The sequence below is a fragment of the Nanorana parkeri genome, unplaced genomic scaffold (genome assembly GCF_000935625.1).
Source record: "Nanorana parkeri isolate BGI_ZX_2015 unplaced genomic scaffold, ASM93562v1 scaffold124, whole genome shotgun sequence".
Lineage (NCBI taxonomy): Eukaryota > Metazoa > Chordata > Amphibia > Anura > Dicroglossidae > Nanorana > Nanorana parkeri.
Window position 1 is genome coordinate 1,452,609 of NW_017306392.1, and position 19,505 is coordinate 1,472,113.

The 19,505-nt window shown below is 41.6% G+C and overlaps 1 protein-coding gene across 1 annotated transcript in view; it reads left to right on the forward strand.

The window, feature by feature from the left end:
* Positions 1-19,505, forward strand: part of FAM13A (family with sequence similarity 13 member A) — a 79,836-nt gene that overhangs the window by 21,954 nt on the left and 38,377 nt on the right. Inside the window, 3 exon segments of the mRNA XM_018553572.1 lie at positions 9,525-9,566; positions 10,972-11,154; positions 17,654-17,837. Of these exon segments, the coding sequence (XP_018409074.1) occupies positions 9,525-9,566; positions 10,972-11,154; positions 17,654-17,837 (409 nt within the window).

Here is a 19,505-nt window from a genome sequence, read left to right on the forward strand (position 1 = left end):
TTGCCAGAGCTGAAGTGTCAGAAATTCTATGGTGTTAGGTTAGGTTATTGATTTAAGTACAATAAGGGGAGGGTTTATCAAAACTGGAGCACACAGAATCTGGAGCAGTTGCCCATGGCAACCAATTAGCATCTCTCTTCAGTTTCCTCGGGTAAGATTTGAAAATGAGACCGAGAGCTGGTTGCAGTGCACATCTGCTGCAGAATTTGTCTGCTCCAGTTTTGATAAATCCCTCCCAATGTGCTTTGTATTCCTGTGGCGACAGTATGGGTAGATGTCTTGCATTCATATTGAGACAACTGCCTGTTTTATGTGCACTATAAATAAGTATACTGATAGGGGGCCACATTGATAAGAGAACAGGAAGTGATTCCTTTTGTTAGGCTTGTTGCCATTCTCTGCGTGTTTAAGCCAAACCTTTTTGTAATTTTGTTTCATCACCGTTCTATTTGGAGAAACAAAAAATATAGGTACAAAATTTGGGTGAAAAGAAAAGTAGCCATCACAGGATTACAATGTCTCCTACACACAGATTTTTTAAAAATTATGCACACTTTACAAAAAAATGAGAAATAGACTGAAATACTATACAAATTGTGAAATGTAATATCTTTTATTTTGATAGCATTCTTTCAAATGCTTTTTCAGAGTATTGGTTAATAATTAATGTGAAGTGTATGCAGAAACAGGATAGAGTCCACTAGCAGGATACAACACTGGGAGGCTTCATTAAAATTGGCATATTCTAGGAGTAGAAAAGCTTTAGCAGCAGTGGTATTGGTTGGCATATTAATTGATGTGATTGCCATGTAAGCGGTTGTACTAACTATATCAAATTGACTTTAAGGGTTCGTTCACACCATAGGCAGTGCGTTCCGGTCAGAATCCGCATATGGAACGCACTGCCCGCATTGGGGCCGGCTCACTTTTTTTGCCGGGCTGGAGGGGGGCGTGGCGGGCCTTTTAACTGAATGGCACCGTAGCCACGCCCTGCAGCCGCAATGCGATCGCCCGCACAGGATCGCAAGGCACATTGTGCATGCAGTGCGCTGCGGTGCGATCAAAATGCTGAATGGCACCGTGGCTACAGTGAAATTCACTTCAATAGCCCGGCAAAAAAAGTGAGCCGGCTGCAATGCGGGCAGTGCGTTCAGGTCCGGTTCTGCTTGTTGGAAGATGAATGGAACTGCAGTCTCACCAGAAAATGAATGACTTTTATGGTGATACTGACTCATTTTCCAGTGAGCTTTATGAAGTTGGAGTGGCGACACTTAAAGGAGAACTATGAGGTGAGTGAAAATCACTCATCTTCGTAGTTTGAGCCGACGTGTGGCAATGAAACTGTCGCAGGTTGGCTCAATAGATCGGGAAGTGAGCGAACACATACCGTCGCTTGCTCACTTCTCTGTCATCTCCCTGCAGAAAGCGGTGATTATCAGTCACGGCTCCCTGCAGGGATTCCCCCCTCCAGCGCTGACTGGAGGAACGGACGGGGGAGGGGGTGGGTACAGCTGGCTCTGCCTCTAGATGGGCAGAGCCAGCTGTCACACAGCTGGGTGGATCTCGACAGTAATGTCGGGATCCGTCCCGGCTGTGGCGGTCTCAATATACAGCGAGCTGTAGCTCGCGATATACTGAGCTTTGGGTCACGGGAGGAAGTTAGTATATGGCCTCCGGTGACCCTTAAGAGAACTATGGGAAAAAACACTTACCCCATAGTTCTCTTTTAAAGTAGAACCACTATTTACTGTGGCACAGTTGTGTAAATCTTAAGATTGCCTGAACAGAAATGCAAAGCGTATCGCCAATTCATATTGGTGTATTTCAACTGAGTATTTGGTTCTTTGCTTAGTTTTCTACTTTAATGGGAAGGTAGAGTGTTTTGTACATATTTTCCTTATTTTCGGTCAGGCCTAAAACATATAATTTAAAAAAAATCAGGTAAATGTGAACTATTGTATATGATTGTGATATTTTGTAATTTTCATTTCAGTCAGCAGGCTTTATTGTAAGCCTGCTGTTTTACAGCATTCAGTCGCGCTGACTGATCTTTCTAGATGTAAATGAGTGAATAAAGTGACGGTGTGTCAGAATGTGAACTGCTTGTGCCATGCTTTCTTTCTAGGTAATCCATAGTGATATTTCTTTAATGCAGGAAATGTTCACGGTGCGCTTTGGCCTGTAACTGCCAAAAAAATATACTAAGCTTCATCTGTCTCATTGGCACCTGCGGGACAGTTGCAATCTAAACTAAACAAGTCATCTTTTTGCTTTACATCAGCCCTGAAGATAAATGGTTCTCCATGAAAGAGAACAAAGCATATACAGTGGTACCTCGGTTCACGAACGCTTCGGTTCGCGAACAATTTGCAACCGTTCGCAAACTCTGCATCTTGTGATGAACACATCTTCAGCCATCTTCCCTGCCCTGACACATGGTCGTGGCTTCCTCTAGTCGAGATCGCGGTCTGATCACAATTTGATTTGGTTCGTGACCAGAATCCTGTAACAAATTAAGTTTGTGAACCGAGGTACCACTGTATTAACTTTACATATTTTTGCTGATTATTGGTATTTGATTAAGCTCTTCATAGTGTTTAACATTTCGAAGTGCTGCTCTGATCAGTGGAAAAGTTTTTTCCCCATAGAAACACCTTTTTATGTCTTCCATAGTAAATTATTAATCATAATGATGTTAAAATGGCAATTCGGCTTGTGTAATTACAACAAAATGAGCACATTACAAAGATTAGTCTTTTCTCGAAATGAGTAATAGTTTGGAAAAGTTTAACCTTGTAAATAGAAGTGGAGGAATAACCTTGGCGAACCCTTGTAAACGATGGTCATTTTCTATAGTTAAAGCTAAACTTCATGCAAACCACTAAATAAGCTTCAGCTATTCCTCACTTAAAGACCGAGTTCCGTTCCTAGGACTAGGTCATTAAACAAATTGGTCGTTAAGCGAGGAACTGTATACAGTACTGTATTAGTGCTGTAGTATTGGAGATGTACTGTACAGAAAATACAATAATTACCGAGAACAGTAGCTCAGAACCGAGTACAGTACTGTATGCAAGATGAAGTCTGTGAGACGCCGCACTGCCGCTGCAGCATTGCCTTCCGTACTGTCGGACAGCTGGTCGTAAGTGCGAGCGGTCGCTAAACAGGTAGATCGTTAAGTGAGGAATAGCTGTATTGAAATACATATATGGGACCGGTCAGTAATTATTATTTCTGTCTTGCCAGTCCTGAAATTTACATAGTCCTACTACACAGGATAACTAGGTATGCAAAGAGGAAAACACCAGAAGGCATTTGGGTAGTGTCCATATATAACTTAGTAGTCTTGAATTGTAAAAGCCAGTGCATTTCAGGGGCACAAAGAATCCCCGTTACATAAAGAATACTCTAGGTATTCTAGCTATAATCAATAGTACAAAAAAAAAGTAGTAGTATGCATTAAGAAGATAACACAAGTTAACAATATGCATGCATTTAAATACCGGCAGTGTAAAGGATATATAGTGCACTAGTTGAATAGGAGGATTCCTGAAGGGTTTAATTGGTGGGAAACTTTTGTATGCATTTCTACTACATTCTTGCTGTTTTAATGCATATTTACCATTTATTTCAACACCATTAATTTGCGATACAGTTAGCTTTACTGTAAGGTAATTAAACTTGGTGTTTATTCTAACACATCCCGCACTTTAGTTGCTTGAAGTCTTTTTTTAATTAGTTTTTATTGTATACCTACAATAAATTATTGTTGACTTGAGTACATACCATACTTTCACTATTGATTTATAAAATACATAACTTTTTATGTATATCTGTAAACTGGATGAAGGGAGACTCCTTAAGCTCCCAAAATTTGCTCCTGTTTTACGATTTCAAATGAGTAAAGCTAGATCTGAACTCTACATGACTGTCGTCTGTTGCTTTTCTCTTTGCATACGTAATTTTACCTGGATTACTAGCTCACCTTTCAGGAAAGCTGCCTAAGGGCCTCTGTTGACAGGCTGTTCGCTGTGCACAAGTTTTGCATTCTCATACAAGTCTATGTGAATAGAGAACCAACATAAAACGGGTCAAATGCACCTCTGAATGTTCTCTGAAATGTCTGAAATTGATGTTAAATTGATGCCATCAAAAGTCCATCCACATAGAACCCTAGGGAAACTATTCCCTTTACACTGAAGGACTCTCAATCAGGAACATCAAATAAAACACACAATCCAGTAACCCATGTGCTCCTTCTACCCTACAACATAGGACAGAGCGGATTATGACCAGAGTTGTAACACAGATATTGTGTTTCATGAAGACCTGGGCTATAACAATATGATTGTTTCGGGGGGAAAAAAATAGGCACTTCTTATTGGCGGTCTTCAAAAGGGTCCATTTAGTATTAAGTGGGCTGTATTGTAGTCATGTACCAAGTACAGTGAGTACAGAGCTTTATTCATTGATGTGCCCCAATGTAAACAAAAGAATGTGTCCATTATATGGCATGAATTGTTCATTAGAGCCAACGTGTGATTTATTAACAGTTTTTGTGGTTCACGTGCCAATCGGATAGCCTTGAACTGTAAGGTAAATCCCTTCTTTTGTTGTGATCAAATTAAATCTATAATATGATTAGCCAAACTACAACTGTTCTTTGTTTTATACAAGCAAAATTCCATTCCAGACTGCAAAGATAAAGAAAGCTGCCTAAACCCAGTGAAGTATAAAACCAGAAAGACAACACTAGTCAAAATACTGCTTGCCAAGCACGCCATCAATAACTGTATTCACCCTACACGGCTTTACATTAGATTTCTTAAGCAAAGTGTTTAGGATATTTCCCCAGCAACTCAACAATGCAATTAAGGGGTCAACATTTATTACACATTTTGAATCTTGATTGCATTTTTTTTTTATATGGTTTACTAGTTTCATAGAAATTAGGTTTGATGCTCATTACCTCTTTGTTACTACCCTGTCCAAAACTTGTACTGTGCACTGACATATTTTCCTGGCAAGTCTATTTTTCATTTTCAAAAGTAGAAAGGATAGACAAATCTCATGTCACATTTTTAGGACTTAAGAATGAGTTGCAAATATATTAGTCCCTAGCCTAGGGAGTCCTGACTGGCCTAGGCCATGGATCATGGTCACCCCCCCGGTCTAACTTTTTTTAGTGGGGTCTATTATTAACATGGAAAAGGCATATGGGTGCAGTTGCATTGAAAATGTTTGTAACTATACCTTTCCTTTACAGGAGAACCATGAGGTGAGTGAAAATCACTCCTCATCATAGTTTGAGCCAACATGTGACAATTAAACTGTCGCATGTCGGCTCAATAGATCGGGAAGTGAGCAAACACATACCCTCGCTCGCTCACTGCTCGAACATCTCCCTGCATAGAGCGGTGACTGCCAGTCATGGCTCCCTGCAGGGATTCCCTGCTCCGATCCTCCAGCGCTGACTGGCGGAACGGACGGGAGAAGGGGCGGGCACAGCTGGCTCTGCCTCTAAATAGGCAGAGCCAGCTGTCATTCACACAGCAGGGTGGATCTCGACAGCATTGTCAGGATCCGTCCTGGCTGCAGCGGCCTCAGTATGCCGCAAGCTGTAGCTCGCGATATACTGAGCTTTGGGTCATGGGAGAACGCTAGTATATGTCCTCTCGTGGCCCTTAAAAGAGAGCTATGGGCTAAGTGTTTTTCCCCATAGTTCTCAAGCTTAAAAAAGGTTTGGGAGGCTTCTCAGATGTGCACTTTATATGTGCCTTTTATACCCGTTGCAGTTTTTCCTCCCTTACCCCCAATGACTGATTTACTTAGCAGTTGTTGGCCACGTATAGGTATATGCAATAGAAGCAATGAAACATTCATGTGGTCTCCTTTCAGTGGAGAAGTAAACAGAACCTTGGACAGAGTGGTGGCTGTAGATTTACTATACTTGGACCTTCCTAAAGTGTTTGTTGTGCTATGTCACAGATGTCTAATTATGTAAAATAAAGTGTGTATATATAGATTGAAAAAAAAAAATAGAGAGGAATTTTTGGAAGAACTCTAGGCAAACGGCTAAATGCTTGGTTGAAATTAAATATATATTCTACCCGCTTTAGCCAGCCATTCTTCTGATAAACATACCTGCGGTAGTCGGTAAGATCACTCTGCTACTCTGTGGATCAGCTTTCCTTCTTCCAAAGTCAAGTCAACTTACCAGGCAGAAGATGATATTCATTCACTGAATTCATACACCCTAGGGAAGAAACAATCAGGGGGCAGGTTAACCTGTTAAAGAAAACTATGCTTATACAGTCTGAGTTAAAAGGAGATGCAGGGCTGTACTGGGGAGCATACCTTAAAGCTGACCATACACCTATAGATTACCTGCAGATTTTCTATGGTCAGATGAAAAAAGTGCAACAGGTTTCTCTATCTACACTAAACTGTGTGGATGGAGGAATCTCCCGCTGAGCCAAGCTTCACTATCTTGCTAGTCGCCCCCGCTGGCTCTGAAAATACCAGAACAATCTGATTGGATGCAGGCATTGTTCAGGTAATATGGCAGCCAGTGGGGCCGACTAGCAAGATACTGAAGCTTGGCCCAGTGGGAGATTCCTCCATCCACACAGTTTAGCGTAGATGGAGGAATTTGTTGCACTTTCTCCATTTGACCATAGAAAATCTGCAGAAAATCTATAGGTGCATGGGCAGCTTTAGAAAGGATAGGGGGAATTAAAAAGGTGTGGTTGGCTGTGGCAATCAATTGGATCCACTCTTTTCCCTTGCCCTCCCCAGAACAAGGCAACCTGACCACTGTGACCAGGACTGAAAGTGAAGAAAATTATTAAAATTATAGTGTAAGCAGAACAGGAATAGTAGGGGGGTGGATTGCAATGAGGCACTTGTTTTTGTGAACATCAAGAGGGCATTTACCTTGCACTGGATACATTTCCTCCCATTTCTAGTTGTGTCTACAGGACAAGAAGTCAAAGGATGTCTCTCAAATGGGACACAGAAGGCAAAAGATCTACATTATGTATTATTTTATCAGTGCATTAAATGTTAATGTATAGTTTACACAGGTCACAAGGTAGTACTTGTTGACTCCTTTATCAGCATTACTGCTACTAGACTACACTCAGTACCTTTATAAGCTTTATAGTTAATCATTCATTTAAAGAAAAAGTTGAAGGAATGCGATTTTGTAGTCGCTGAAGATTTTCTTCTCCATGGTATATGCCATACCAGATTCAAATGGTGGCAAGTTTGAAAAAAACAAACCTTTATGAAGTATCCATGCAAATATGTGTTCACTAGGCAAGTATGGAGCTATCTGCCTCTTGTGGGACATTCTTGCACAATCTAAATAGTGGTGGTGAAAGCCTGTGAAATAGTCCCTAAGAAACAAGATCTCCTGAGCTGCCACTGGGGAACCCACCTCTGAGAATTTGTGATATGTTTAGGAGTAGATTGCAACCCGGGGATAGTGAATCATGTATCTTGTGATTTATCCATCATAACTATGTTTTGTGAGGTAAGACCATTTAAATGGATACAAGGGCAAGTGTAAGGACAGTGGGGTTTTTTTTTGTGTGCCATGTAAGGGATGTGAGTCTGCTTGGAATTAATTGTGTGTGTGTGTGTGTGTGTGTGTGTGTGTGTGTGTGCTGCAGAATTTTGTACCAATGTATTTTGTATAATTTTTTTTTATTGGGCTTTGGTATCTGAAGCCTTTGCTATAAAATCTTATGCAGGTTGTCTTGTTTGTAGATGCCTAGAATAACACACTATTTGATAAGTTGACTCATAATAACAGAAATGCCACATAGTCAATATTGTTATATTTTTATACTAGACCATTAAGATTTTTACCAGTATTTGCTGTTAGGTTAGGTGGGGAAAACCAGACACCCAAATATTTTGAATTCTTCTAAAGATCTTTAATATCAATATTGTTTAAATATTCACACTATATAACCTATATGAGCTTCATGCACAGCCACTCCAAAACAAGGGGCATTATTATAGAGTTAGTTAAAGGAGAACTATGAGGTAAGTGCTTTTCACTCACCTCATAGTTCTAGCCGACCTGTGACAATGAGACTGTCACAGGTCGGCTCAGTAGATCGGGAGGTGAGCGAACACATGCCGGTGTTCGCTCACTTCTCGATCCTGTCACGGCTCTCTGCCGTGACAGGGGAGGGGATTGATTCCCCGCTCCGATCCTCCAGCGCTGACTGGCGGAACGGACGGGGCAGGGGGCGGGTACAGCTGGATCTGCCTCTAGATAGGCAGAGCCAGCTGTCAATCACGCAGCTGGGCGGATCTCGACATCGATGTTGGGATCCGCTCCGGCTGCGGCATCTCAGTATACCGCAAGCTATAGCTCGCGGTATACTGAGCCTAGGGTGACGGGAGGACACTGGTTTGTGTCCTCCCGTTATCCTAAGGAGAACTATGTGGAAAACCCCTGACCCCATAGTTCTCCTTTGTCGCCCCCTTAGCATCTCTACCAGTTTCCACAATACTTGTGTAATAGTAGTGTGTCTTTGGAATTTTCGTCTTGTTCACACAGTAGATGTGCCGTGGTGTGCAGAGAAATGCAACTCAATGGACATGATGTGAAGAAGCCCTGAGGGCTTGTGTGGTGTGTTGCCTGTGTTGTACTGCATTGGATCAATACAGGTTACTGTAAGGACACACGTGTCCCATTCACATCACAATGCAGGTGTGATGGGCGGGTTGGTGTGATGTGATAAAATGCAAACATGCTGGATTTCACCGCAGTTCACTAGATGCCACAACAGGTTTCTGTGTAGCCAACTGTACTGCCATATGGGGGACCTGAACGGAGTGTACATATTTTACACTTCACATAATGTTAAACAAAAAAATATGTGTGTGTATGTATATATATACACACACACACACACACACACACACACACACACACACACACACACACAGTGACGGCTCCGCCAGTGTGCATTGCAATGCATACTACCGGATCTGCCAAAACGCACTAGCCAGTCCTCTAAAATGGATGGGATAGTGTAAACGAGCCCCGAGTGTTTTTTTTATTTAACAATTTTGCATTCTTTTGGCATGAGATATCTTACTTAAATGGTTGTTTTACTTGCAACACATTTAATCAAGCACAAGTTACCTATCCTAGCATGGCCTTTATATATTTTCAGAGCAACTCTCGACACGTTTTTCCATAATATCTTTTGTAAAATCATACTTCATGTGCAGGGGAGTCAGGGCAGTCAATCTAGTTATGCTAAGATTGGGTACATCAGTATGAAAGCAGTCTGCATTATGCTTGTGTATAGGGGATTAGAGCTTGTCAGAGGATCACATTTTAATCCACTTTTGGTGATGATGCAAACCTTCTCAGAGGGTAGCAGAGCGTGTTGCATGGCTATTTTTTTGTTTTGTTTTTTCTTCTTTTGGCTCAGTAGTGTTTAGTTTGACAAAGTATGTCACGTAATGCAACTGTTATTCTGTTCTTTTTGCAGCGGTCACGTGGCCCAGGTCAGCTCCGTCCCTGCTGGAAGAGAGTAAGTGACTAAGCTTTTTGTGTGTTAGTGTGTGTCTCCATATAGAAGGTAGGCAGTGATTAGCAGGATTTGAGATTACGTCTTATTTACTACAGAACCTGAGAATACTGAACAATGTGCGTATTCATCACCTAAAATTACATTTTTAATCTCTGCCAATAGTTCAACCTTGAAACATAAAATTGACTTTTGATTAGTTTCCTGATTTCTATATTCAGTGGCTTCATTGTAAAAGCTTTCATTGTGATTTGGGGTAGCAAAATGATGTAAAGAGCAATGGTATGATCTTAGGGTGGTGAAATGATGCAAAAAGCAATGGTATATGTCATCTCCCATATCAAACTGAAACATTTCTGTTTCCTGTTGTTTCTAAATGACATCCATGGAATGCTATACACTGCGCAGAATTCTTGCTCTTTGCACTTTAAAATTGACTGGGCCTCATAGTGTTAGTTTTAATTTTGTTTTCCATAAATTATTTTTAATCGTTGAGATTTTCTTTTAGCTTAGACTAGAGTGAAAAAGGGTAGAACATGGGCAGGCAACCTGGCCACTCCAGCTGTGGTGAAACTACAAATCCCGTCATGCCAGTGGCTTTCAGTCTTGTAATGCCTCATTGGGCTTGTAGTTCCATAACGGCAGGGGTGACAAGGTTGCCCAATCCTGGTTTAAAAGATCTTTCAGGATTTTAGTCCTGTATAAAGTTCTCCACTGTGGACATTCACTTGTGCTTCCTGTGTGGTCGCCAGCAAAGATTTTTTTTTTTTTAGGTTGGTAAGGGTTAGAACCTTTTTTTAGTTTTTACTGCTGTCTGGATAAAGATTGGGAACATTACTTTTACTTCCAGTGTAGTCATCTGGGCTACAGACAACAATTAAATATGACAGAGGTTTTAACTCTTTCCCATTCTTTCTGTCCAGAAAAGGTTCTGGTTGGAATTGGGATTTATATTGAAATTAGAAGCCAGCCAGTCAACTCTTGAAGGTGTACCTAGATACCCTGTTAAGGAACCAGAAAACATATATATAGCTGTATATATACTAACTGGCTTCTGGAATTGGACCATTTCTTGCTCTGACGTTTTTTTGCTCTCTAACCATGCAGATCCTCCTTATATTTATTATGCGACCTAAATATATGTTTATGAGTATATGTGAATTGTCAATGTCTGCTCTGACTAAATACACACAGGCTGTCCTCTTCCACTTTTGCTACCTCTCTGGTTTTCAATAAATGGGAGACATATGCTGAAGGGTCGTGGGTTAGCCCTGTGTGTGAAGTGCTTCTGATTCACTGAGGTGTCTGCATAATACGGAAAAGGACAACTTAGAAGAATTCGCATGCTACGTAAATGATATGTTCAGTGTGCATGCATCATCTGCAACAGCTTTTCTGCTCTTCACAGACTTTTGGAGAGGACAATCAGGACTGCCGTGGAGCAACACCTTTTTGATGTTCTTGGTCCTGGAAGTCAAAGTTCAGAGGAATCAGAATCTGGAACATCTTCACCTTCGACAAGCCTGTCTGCAAGACAGAGGAGAAGACATCTGAAAGAGCAGGATGAGATTCGGAAAAAGCCCAGAGACATGTAAGAGAATACTGGGTCTCTATTAGAATGCATTGGGTTTAAAGTGGACCTGTCACTCGTCATTTCAATGCCGAATACATAGTGTATGTACAAAGGTTTTCTTTGCGTGCTACAAACATCACTAAATGCTCAATAATTATGTTGTTGAAATCAATCTGATGTGTATCTTTCAGGCTGCTATATGCAGTTGAATAGAGAAAACTAATGGCTGATTGTCATTGTGTGAGTGTAGTAATTTTGTTCTAACAAGCATCTGATGCCAGGTGCTGTTAATTTGTTCTCTTGAAAAAAAAAATAGCGCAGATTGTATCAGGGCCTCTAATAGCAGATTGTGTGGGTTGCAATGATGAAACACAATATTTACCTTTTGTAGACACAATTTTTCAGTATTGAGTGTGAGTACCGATATTTTGCTTTTGGTACTCGCCAGTACCGATACCGCTGCTTCCACTGGCATGCTTCCGGCTTCCCGGGCAGTCAGGAAGCCGGGTGGCATGTAATTCCAGAAAACAATAGGTCCCCCTGCACTCCTTACAGCACTTCCGGTCCAAGTAGCAATAGTGGTGCTCGCAGTGACAATCACAGATAGCGCCATATACCACAGTCAATAAACGATAGACATCACCAGCTCTCCGTAAATTAAATTTAAAAAATGTCCATTTATTTGGACTAAACGTCACACATATCGCTTAATCCAACGTTACGGGACCACGCAGGGTCCCTTCATCAGGGCAGAGATGTGACAAAATGTAATGAGATGCTGCCCGGCTTCCTGATTGCCCCGGTAGCCGGCTCCATATTGTTTGGCTGGCTCGATTGTGATTGGCTGGGAAACTGGCTTCCCAGCCGATCGAGTCGGCTTCCCGGCCAATCAAGAATCGGGTGGTGAGTAACGACCCGCTTCCTAATTGGCCCGGAAAGCCGGCTTCATGCTGATTGCCCAGAAAGCCAGCTCCATGTTCCCCTACGGCACTGCTGGTCAGAGGATATTATCCTCTGACCGGAAATTCCAGTATCGGGGAAGGTCACAGAGCATTTGGGCAAGTACTCGCCCAAATACTTGGTATCGGCACCGATACTAGTATCGCTATCGTTGAATCCCCAGTTGTCAGGAATTGAAATTCTAATATTACCAGTAGTTATCATAGTAGTGCATGTGACTTATGCAAGGGCCCAGGGGATTAGAGAGGCCTCGAGCGAAACTTTCCCACATTAAATAATTTTTTTATTTAGAGATGAACGTGCAGAACGGTGTTTGATTATCAAGGTTTCAGTCTTCAAGCACCAACATTTGTTTGAAAGAGATTGAGGGCAGATACTGTGCTCCCTTCATCAGCATGTAGATGGTACCCAGGGGATCCCTCAATGCTATAAAATGAAGAATTCAGATGGTATACATTGTTTCCAGGGAAAATGTATTTTAAAAATCTTGTCTATATTGCACACAGTATTGCATATTGCAGTTTAAAGTGTGTTTCCACTTTTGCAGCTAAATAGAGATATAACATTTTATATTTGTTACATGTTCTCATTCACTTAGCATAACTTTGTTTTTCTTGCACAATACATGCTCTCTTCTGAAAGAAAAGTTCTCTGTACTGAATGTTGATCTGGCAGGCTACTTTTAACCTAATTAACTCTCTTGTACTGTACTGGCCGATCTCATTATCAGTTATAGACTAGATTTGAACAGTGTTTGTCCTAACAAATGGTTAAAGATCTAGAGGCATTGTATGTCAATGAAAGGAAGTTCAGTCTGCCTCTAGTCTTTCTATGGGGACAATCAGAATTCCCTGTCACTTGGAAATGGAGAGAGAAGCTTGCAAAGGCCTGCTACTCAAACATATCGAAAAGGTGAGAAATATGCTTTAACCACTTCAAGACCAGGTGTTTAGACCCCCTTCCTGGCCAGGCCATTTTTCAGTGTTCAGCGCTGCAGTACTTTGACTGACGTTTATTCCGTCATGCAACGCTGTACTGAAATTTTTATACCATTTTTTGGGGACACATAGAGCTTTCTTTTGGTGGTATTTAATCACCACTACGGTTTTTATTTTTTACTATATTAAGGAAAAATTATTGACATTTTTGGGGAAAAAAAGTTCTTTTTTTTCATTATGTTAGGAAACAATGATTATTACCCATATTTTTGGTAAAATATAAAAGACGTGGTCACGTCGGGTAAATAGACACCAAACATGGCATGCTTTAAAATTGCAAAAAAAAAATCGCAAAAAACTACCATACCCAAAATTGACCATAGGCGACGCTTTAAAAGATTTTACAGCTCATCAGTTTAGTGTTATCAGTGATTGATGGCCCTAGAACTATTGCTCTCATTCCGACGTTCGCGACGATATGTAACATGTGCGGCGTAATGGGCGAAATCGTAGTTTTCGCACGTATGCGCACCTGACGACTGTTTACATGCGTGTATGTATGGGGGGGACTTTTTAAAAAATAATAATAATTTAACTTTTTTTTTTTTTTATTATTTGTAACTTTACATTTTTGGGGGGGAAACGTAAAAAAAAAAAAAAGTCTATTTTTTTTCCACTTAACTGTATTGCTATCACATAGGGGGGTTAGAAAACCCCCTTATGTGATAGTAAAATATGTGACAGGTCCTCTTTATGGAGACATCAGGGGTCTCCAAGACCCCTAATGTCACCTAGGACCCCCCTGAATAAGCTGATGAAGCAGAGATCTGCTTCATCCGCTTCTCTCCAGCATCTGAAGCTGGAGAGTGACACGAGAATGCGGAAGTGATGTAATATACATCACTTCCGCATTCTGACAGCGGAGAGGGGACCGGAGGGAGCTCGTGTACCGACCTCCCTCTGATCCCCTGTGACAGAGGCCGTATGCACCAGGCACAGCGGAGCCCCGGGACCAGGGAGGGGGGAGCCGGGGAGGGGGCGCACATCACGGGACCTCATACAAGCGATCCGCCGGCTCTATAGGCGGCGGATCGCTTGTATATTAACAGGCATCGCTGCCTGTTTTCAAATAACAGGCATTTCCCGCTCGCGCGCTGAGGCTGAGCGGACGTCTAAAGATGCCCGCTCAGATCTAGAGAGCTCCTGGCCGGCCGTTTTTTTACAACGGCCGGCCAGGAAGTGGTAAAAAAAAAATACTTTTTAGGTATACTGTGTGAATAGGAGCACATTTAGTGGAATATTCTCAAGTTTAACTGCAAAGGGAGAAATACACTTAAAATTGTGTTCCCATCTTCTCTTTTGTTGCAATTGTTGGTCAGAGATTCATGTTTTTGCAGCAATCGATCAGCAGCCAGATGATTGATAAAGCTTGAGCTACCGAAGCGTAGTGCTTTCTGGTTACATTAGAGTTTGAATGAATTAGTAGCATTGTTTTAAAAATGACACTGTGTCAGAGAACTGCTTTTTTTAAGTGTCCTTGACCTAAAGCAATTTTTGCTCTGTAAAAAAATAACCTTTTATAGAAATTATTTACTGCCATAAATTGATTATGATCTTGAACTAGTAGCTTTTTGAAGTAAGCAAGTTTAGCTACAGTCCTGTATGGGTATATGGTTGGCAGTGCTCTCTACGTTAAATGCTTGTACTCCAAATTCATTTGCATTGCATCTGTACAGTGGAAGTGACTTTGATGGTCACAGCGAACAGCGGAAGTGACTTTGGTGGTCACAGCGAACAGTGGAAGTGACAATGCCTTTTTAACTCTTTTTAAGCCCTACCTGTGCAGATTTTCCACCATGTGTAGTGTTACAACCTGGGTTTTACGTTTACAGCTTAATTTGCACAGCATAATTAACACTTTGAAGGTGTGATATTTTTTTTATTGTCAAAGAAGATAATTAAACAGAAAATCAGGCTTTTATTCGTTGCATTAAAGGAGAAGTGCAGAAGGAATAAAACATTATCTCCCTACTTTTTAGAAGTAGTATGCGACAATGCAGCTGCCACACACTAACTCTAAATACTGAGAACTGAGCAATATTGTAACCGCTGATCACTCGGCTCACAGTCTCTTCTACCTGCAGAGGGCAGTCAGTGTCAGTCACTGCTCCCTGTAGGGATTCCTCCCTCCCCGCACTGTGTCCGTCTCTTAATGAATGCTGGAGGAACAGTTTACTCTGGCTGTAGAGAGACAGCTGTCAATCAGGCAGCAATGTGGATGCCAACAATATTGTTGGGATCCCTCCCGGCTTCAATAGTGGCTCTGCATAGAGGTATATTATTAAATGTATTCCTGTAACCCAAAAACATTTGTGAGGTTAGGTAATGAGGTTGGATGAGAACGCCTGACTTGTAGTTGGCATTCCAATTCATCATAAAGGTGTTCATTGGGGCTGTATGCAGGCCACTCCAGTTCCATCACACCAGACCCATCAAACCATGTCTTCATGGGCTTGGCTTTCTGCTGAGGGGCAAAGTCATGGTGGAACACAAAAATGACTTGCCCAAACTGTTACCACAAGGTCAGAAGCACAAAGTTGTCTAAAATGTCTGTCTTTGTATGTTGTAGCATTAACCCGTACCCGTCACCGGAAAGCCTGAAATAAAGAGTATTTATACCCTAAATCTTTTTATTTAGTTTTGGATAGAATGTGGAAAGGTTAGCAGTAAAGCCTGACAGGGGTTCTATTTGGGTCTCCCTCAAAGGGATTTGCCCTGACTTTCTATTTCGGTGACAACCTTTTACCAGACCGTAAATGAGGGAAAATCTGTAGTAAGGAAACGGGCAACAATAAAAGCTGACAGTGGCCTTTCCCTTCTTAACTGTAAAAAAAATGTCTTCTGTCTGTGTTGATGTTGCGGAGATTTTCCCCTTCCTGTCCCTGGAGCAACCTTTTTTTTTTTTTACTAGGCAGGAAGTAAAAGAAACTCTCAAATGGAGCCTTCTATGGTAGGAAAACCTGAATAAACCTTTCCCCACTTAATCCAAAACTAAAAAAATAAATGTTCGGACTATTGATCATTTGGAGGAGTGTTCAGATATGTAGTGTGTTCTTAGGTCACACACAAAACAACAAGTATCACATTAAAAAGATCAATATTAGTTTCCCATTGCTTATCTTTCCATTGTCTCCAGAATGGAAAGTTGTGGGAAATCCAAAACAATTGCGATATCACATGAACAGAAGGTGAGGCGAAATCTTCCAATTGGGAAACCTGTTCTTGTGACAACTGTCCGAAGGTATATCTTGTTCGCTATGGAAATATCACCTTTTACTTCCTGTTGTGCCTCTGGGGCAAGAAGTGAAGAGAAATGTCCCAAAAGGGACACAGGCAGCAAAGCAAAGCGCAAGGGTTGTAACTAGGGATGCACTGAAATTACAGCCGCCGAGACATATTGGCCGAAAATGGCAATTCTGGCAAAATGCCGAAAGTGCTATCTTTTGGACCGGAATTGGGGTGCATGCCTGCTTTCTTTCCTCCCCGCTGGGTGCTGCTCTGTGTCCCCTCTCAAAGCGGAGTGTTCAGCGGGGAGGAGAGAAACTGTCACAGAAGGCCAAGTGGTGCGGGGGAGGAGAGCACTGTCAGCAGCCGGCGTGTCACAAGAAGCCGAGCTCTCCTCCCGTACCGCCCCACTCAGCCTACTGTGACCGATCAGGAGAGCTGTTTGGGGGCGGTAAATAGCTGTCACAGGAGGCTGGGCTGGCAGTGTGGGGGAGGAGTTAGCTGTCAGAGGAGACCAAGCGCTCCTTCCTGCACCAATCTGCTCAGCCTCCTGTGACAGCGAGTCAGAATGGAGAACAGCGGGTACAAGCAGTCAGTGATCAGTGATCGCTGAGTGTTTGTATATAATTGAGGACATGGTATGTCTACTGTATCCTCAATTATGAATGAATGGGAAGTGATCTACATCCCCTCCTGTTCATTCATGATTGTGGTTATAGTAAACATACTATCTCCAAGTTATGAATGAACAGGAACACTCAGTATAGCGGCTTCATGTTCATTTACAACAGGCGATGCAGAAAAAAAGAGTGAGGACTCAATCTCTCAATCTCTTTTTCTATTTTAAAAGGGAAATATCAGAGATCTGTTTAGACCCCTAATATTTCCCCAGAGCCCCCGAATGTAAAGTAAAATAATACACATATTTAATAAAAATAAATAAAATATTTAAAAATTACGTTTATTATAAAAATGTAATATTTAAAAAAAAACTTTTATATTTTCGGCCTGAGATTTTTAATTTTTTTTAATTTTCGGTTTTGTTTCGGTTTTAAATATTTAATTTCAGTTCACCTTTTATTTGTAACCCCTATTCTATACAAAACGACAGAGTGGTGCTGTTAAATTCACTTTACCTGTATTGATTTGGACTTTTCCACCAGGTGCTAGTGTTTTCATTATAAAGACATTGGCTCTTTTAATTGTATTAAAATGTCAGTTGATAACCTATTGATCTTCATACTTTACAGCCAACCTGCATCTTGCAAGAGATTTGTCTATATATTTCTGTAAAAAGTCTTGTTAAAGATTTCTTGTGGTTTTTTTTTTTTTAGGGAGATGATTAAAAAAAAAAACATCCCTTCTGGGTGCGGTGGCTTCGAGGATTGTGGACTGTTGCAGGAAGTGGAGAAACTTCAGGATAATTGCTCTGGTTACATTGAAGAGAGGAGCAAACCAAAAAGACAGAAATCAAGCAGCAAGCTCTCTGAACTCAATGATAATCAGGACAGTACACCGGTGAGTGAGATATTTGTGTCCATTGAATCAGGGATGCCAATATCTGGTAATATAAGCCAGTAATGAGTGGTGCCTTTTAAAAGGAGGAGTTTTCCAAGTGCAATTGCTTTTATTGTTCTAAAGCTGTCGTAAAATGTACTGACTCAAATTTGCATCTCAGATCTGTAGGTCCGTTCTTTACAAGACTATTGCAGCTTCAATACTTGCTTTTCAAATGTGTAAAATATGCTCCCTAGTATGAATGTAGTAAGCAGCTGCATGGAGCCGATATTGTGCACTGTAGATTCATTCTACGCGCTGAGACTTGGCCAAGTCACGGAAAACATTCAAGTTTTGCTGACAGTCATTATCTTTGTGACAGTGTGAAGCACTGTTTCCAGAATCGCTGTACATGTCCTCTTAACGTTTCTCTGTGAAGGAAATATTGGCTACAGCCGTCACCAACAGAAGATAGTAAGGACAAAACCGTGATTTAGTCAACACAATAATGTGAGAGGAGATAGTGAAAAGAAGCAGCTATAAGACACTTTAATCTCTATGTATTCCAGCAGTTCTCAACAAATTTAACACTAAGAAACCCTCAAAATAGCTTTCCGCTCTCCGGGAACCCCAACTAATCGCTGCTCATGATACACCAGCATGGTGATCGGTGGAAAGAATGCTTCTTACATTGATGAACAGTTGTTACAATGTGCCTCCCTTACAGATCGCTAAAAAACATTATTGGTGTCAGTGGTTACTTTTTTTTGAGGGGTAAAAATTGCCCCTAGCAACCTCTGGAGGACCTTTTTAGGAACCCTGGTAGAAAAACAATGGATGTAACCTCACTGTTTTTGTCTTGTGGAACCATGATTTATTTATATGTACCAACTCTTTCTGAACCACCTGTGGTGACCATTCTTAAACATAGGCTTGAAGTAAATATTAAAGGAGAACTATGGAGTAAGTGTTTTTCCCCATTGTTCTCCTAAGGGTCACAGGAGGACATAAACTAGCGTCCTCCCGTTACCCAAAGCGTAGAATATCGAGAGCTACAGCTCGACATTACTGTCGAGATCCACCCAGCTGCGTGATTGACAGCTGACTCTGCCTATCTACAGGCAGAGCTAGCTGTACCCCCCCCCCGTCCGTTCCCCCAGTCAGCGCTGGAGAGAGGAGGGAGGGAATCCTGCAGGGAGCCGTGAGTGACAGTCACGGCTCTCTGCAGGTACACGATCGAGAAGTGAGCGAGCGACGGTATGTGTTAGCTCACTTCCCGATCTATTGAGCTGACGTGTGACAGTTTCATTGTCGCACGTCGGCTCGAACTATGAGGTTGAGTGAGAATCGCTCACCTCATAGTTCTCCTTTATGCCATGTTTCATAAACTGGAAGAGATCTTGCTGAACAGCTTTATCAGTGATCATCACAGGCATTAGGTGCATGCAAATTATATCGCGCTGTGAAAAGTAAAACCTGGTGTTTTTTTATAATGTAATTGGAAGCAGAATAGTTTCAGGCAGTTCCAGTGTAAGGCCTCGTTCACACTGGCTGATTTCGGATTCCTGCGGCAGGAACCTATGATTTCCTGCGACTGGAATCCCAGGTGTCCCGTTTAGATGCGGCCCATGTACCTTTTAATGACCGGGTGTCAGCAGCTGCATCTGTAAGCAGCAGTCCCCATGTAAT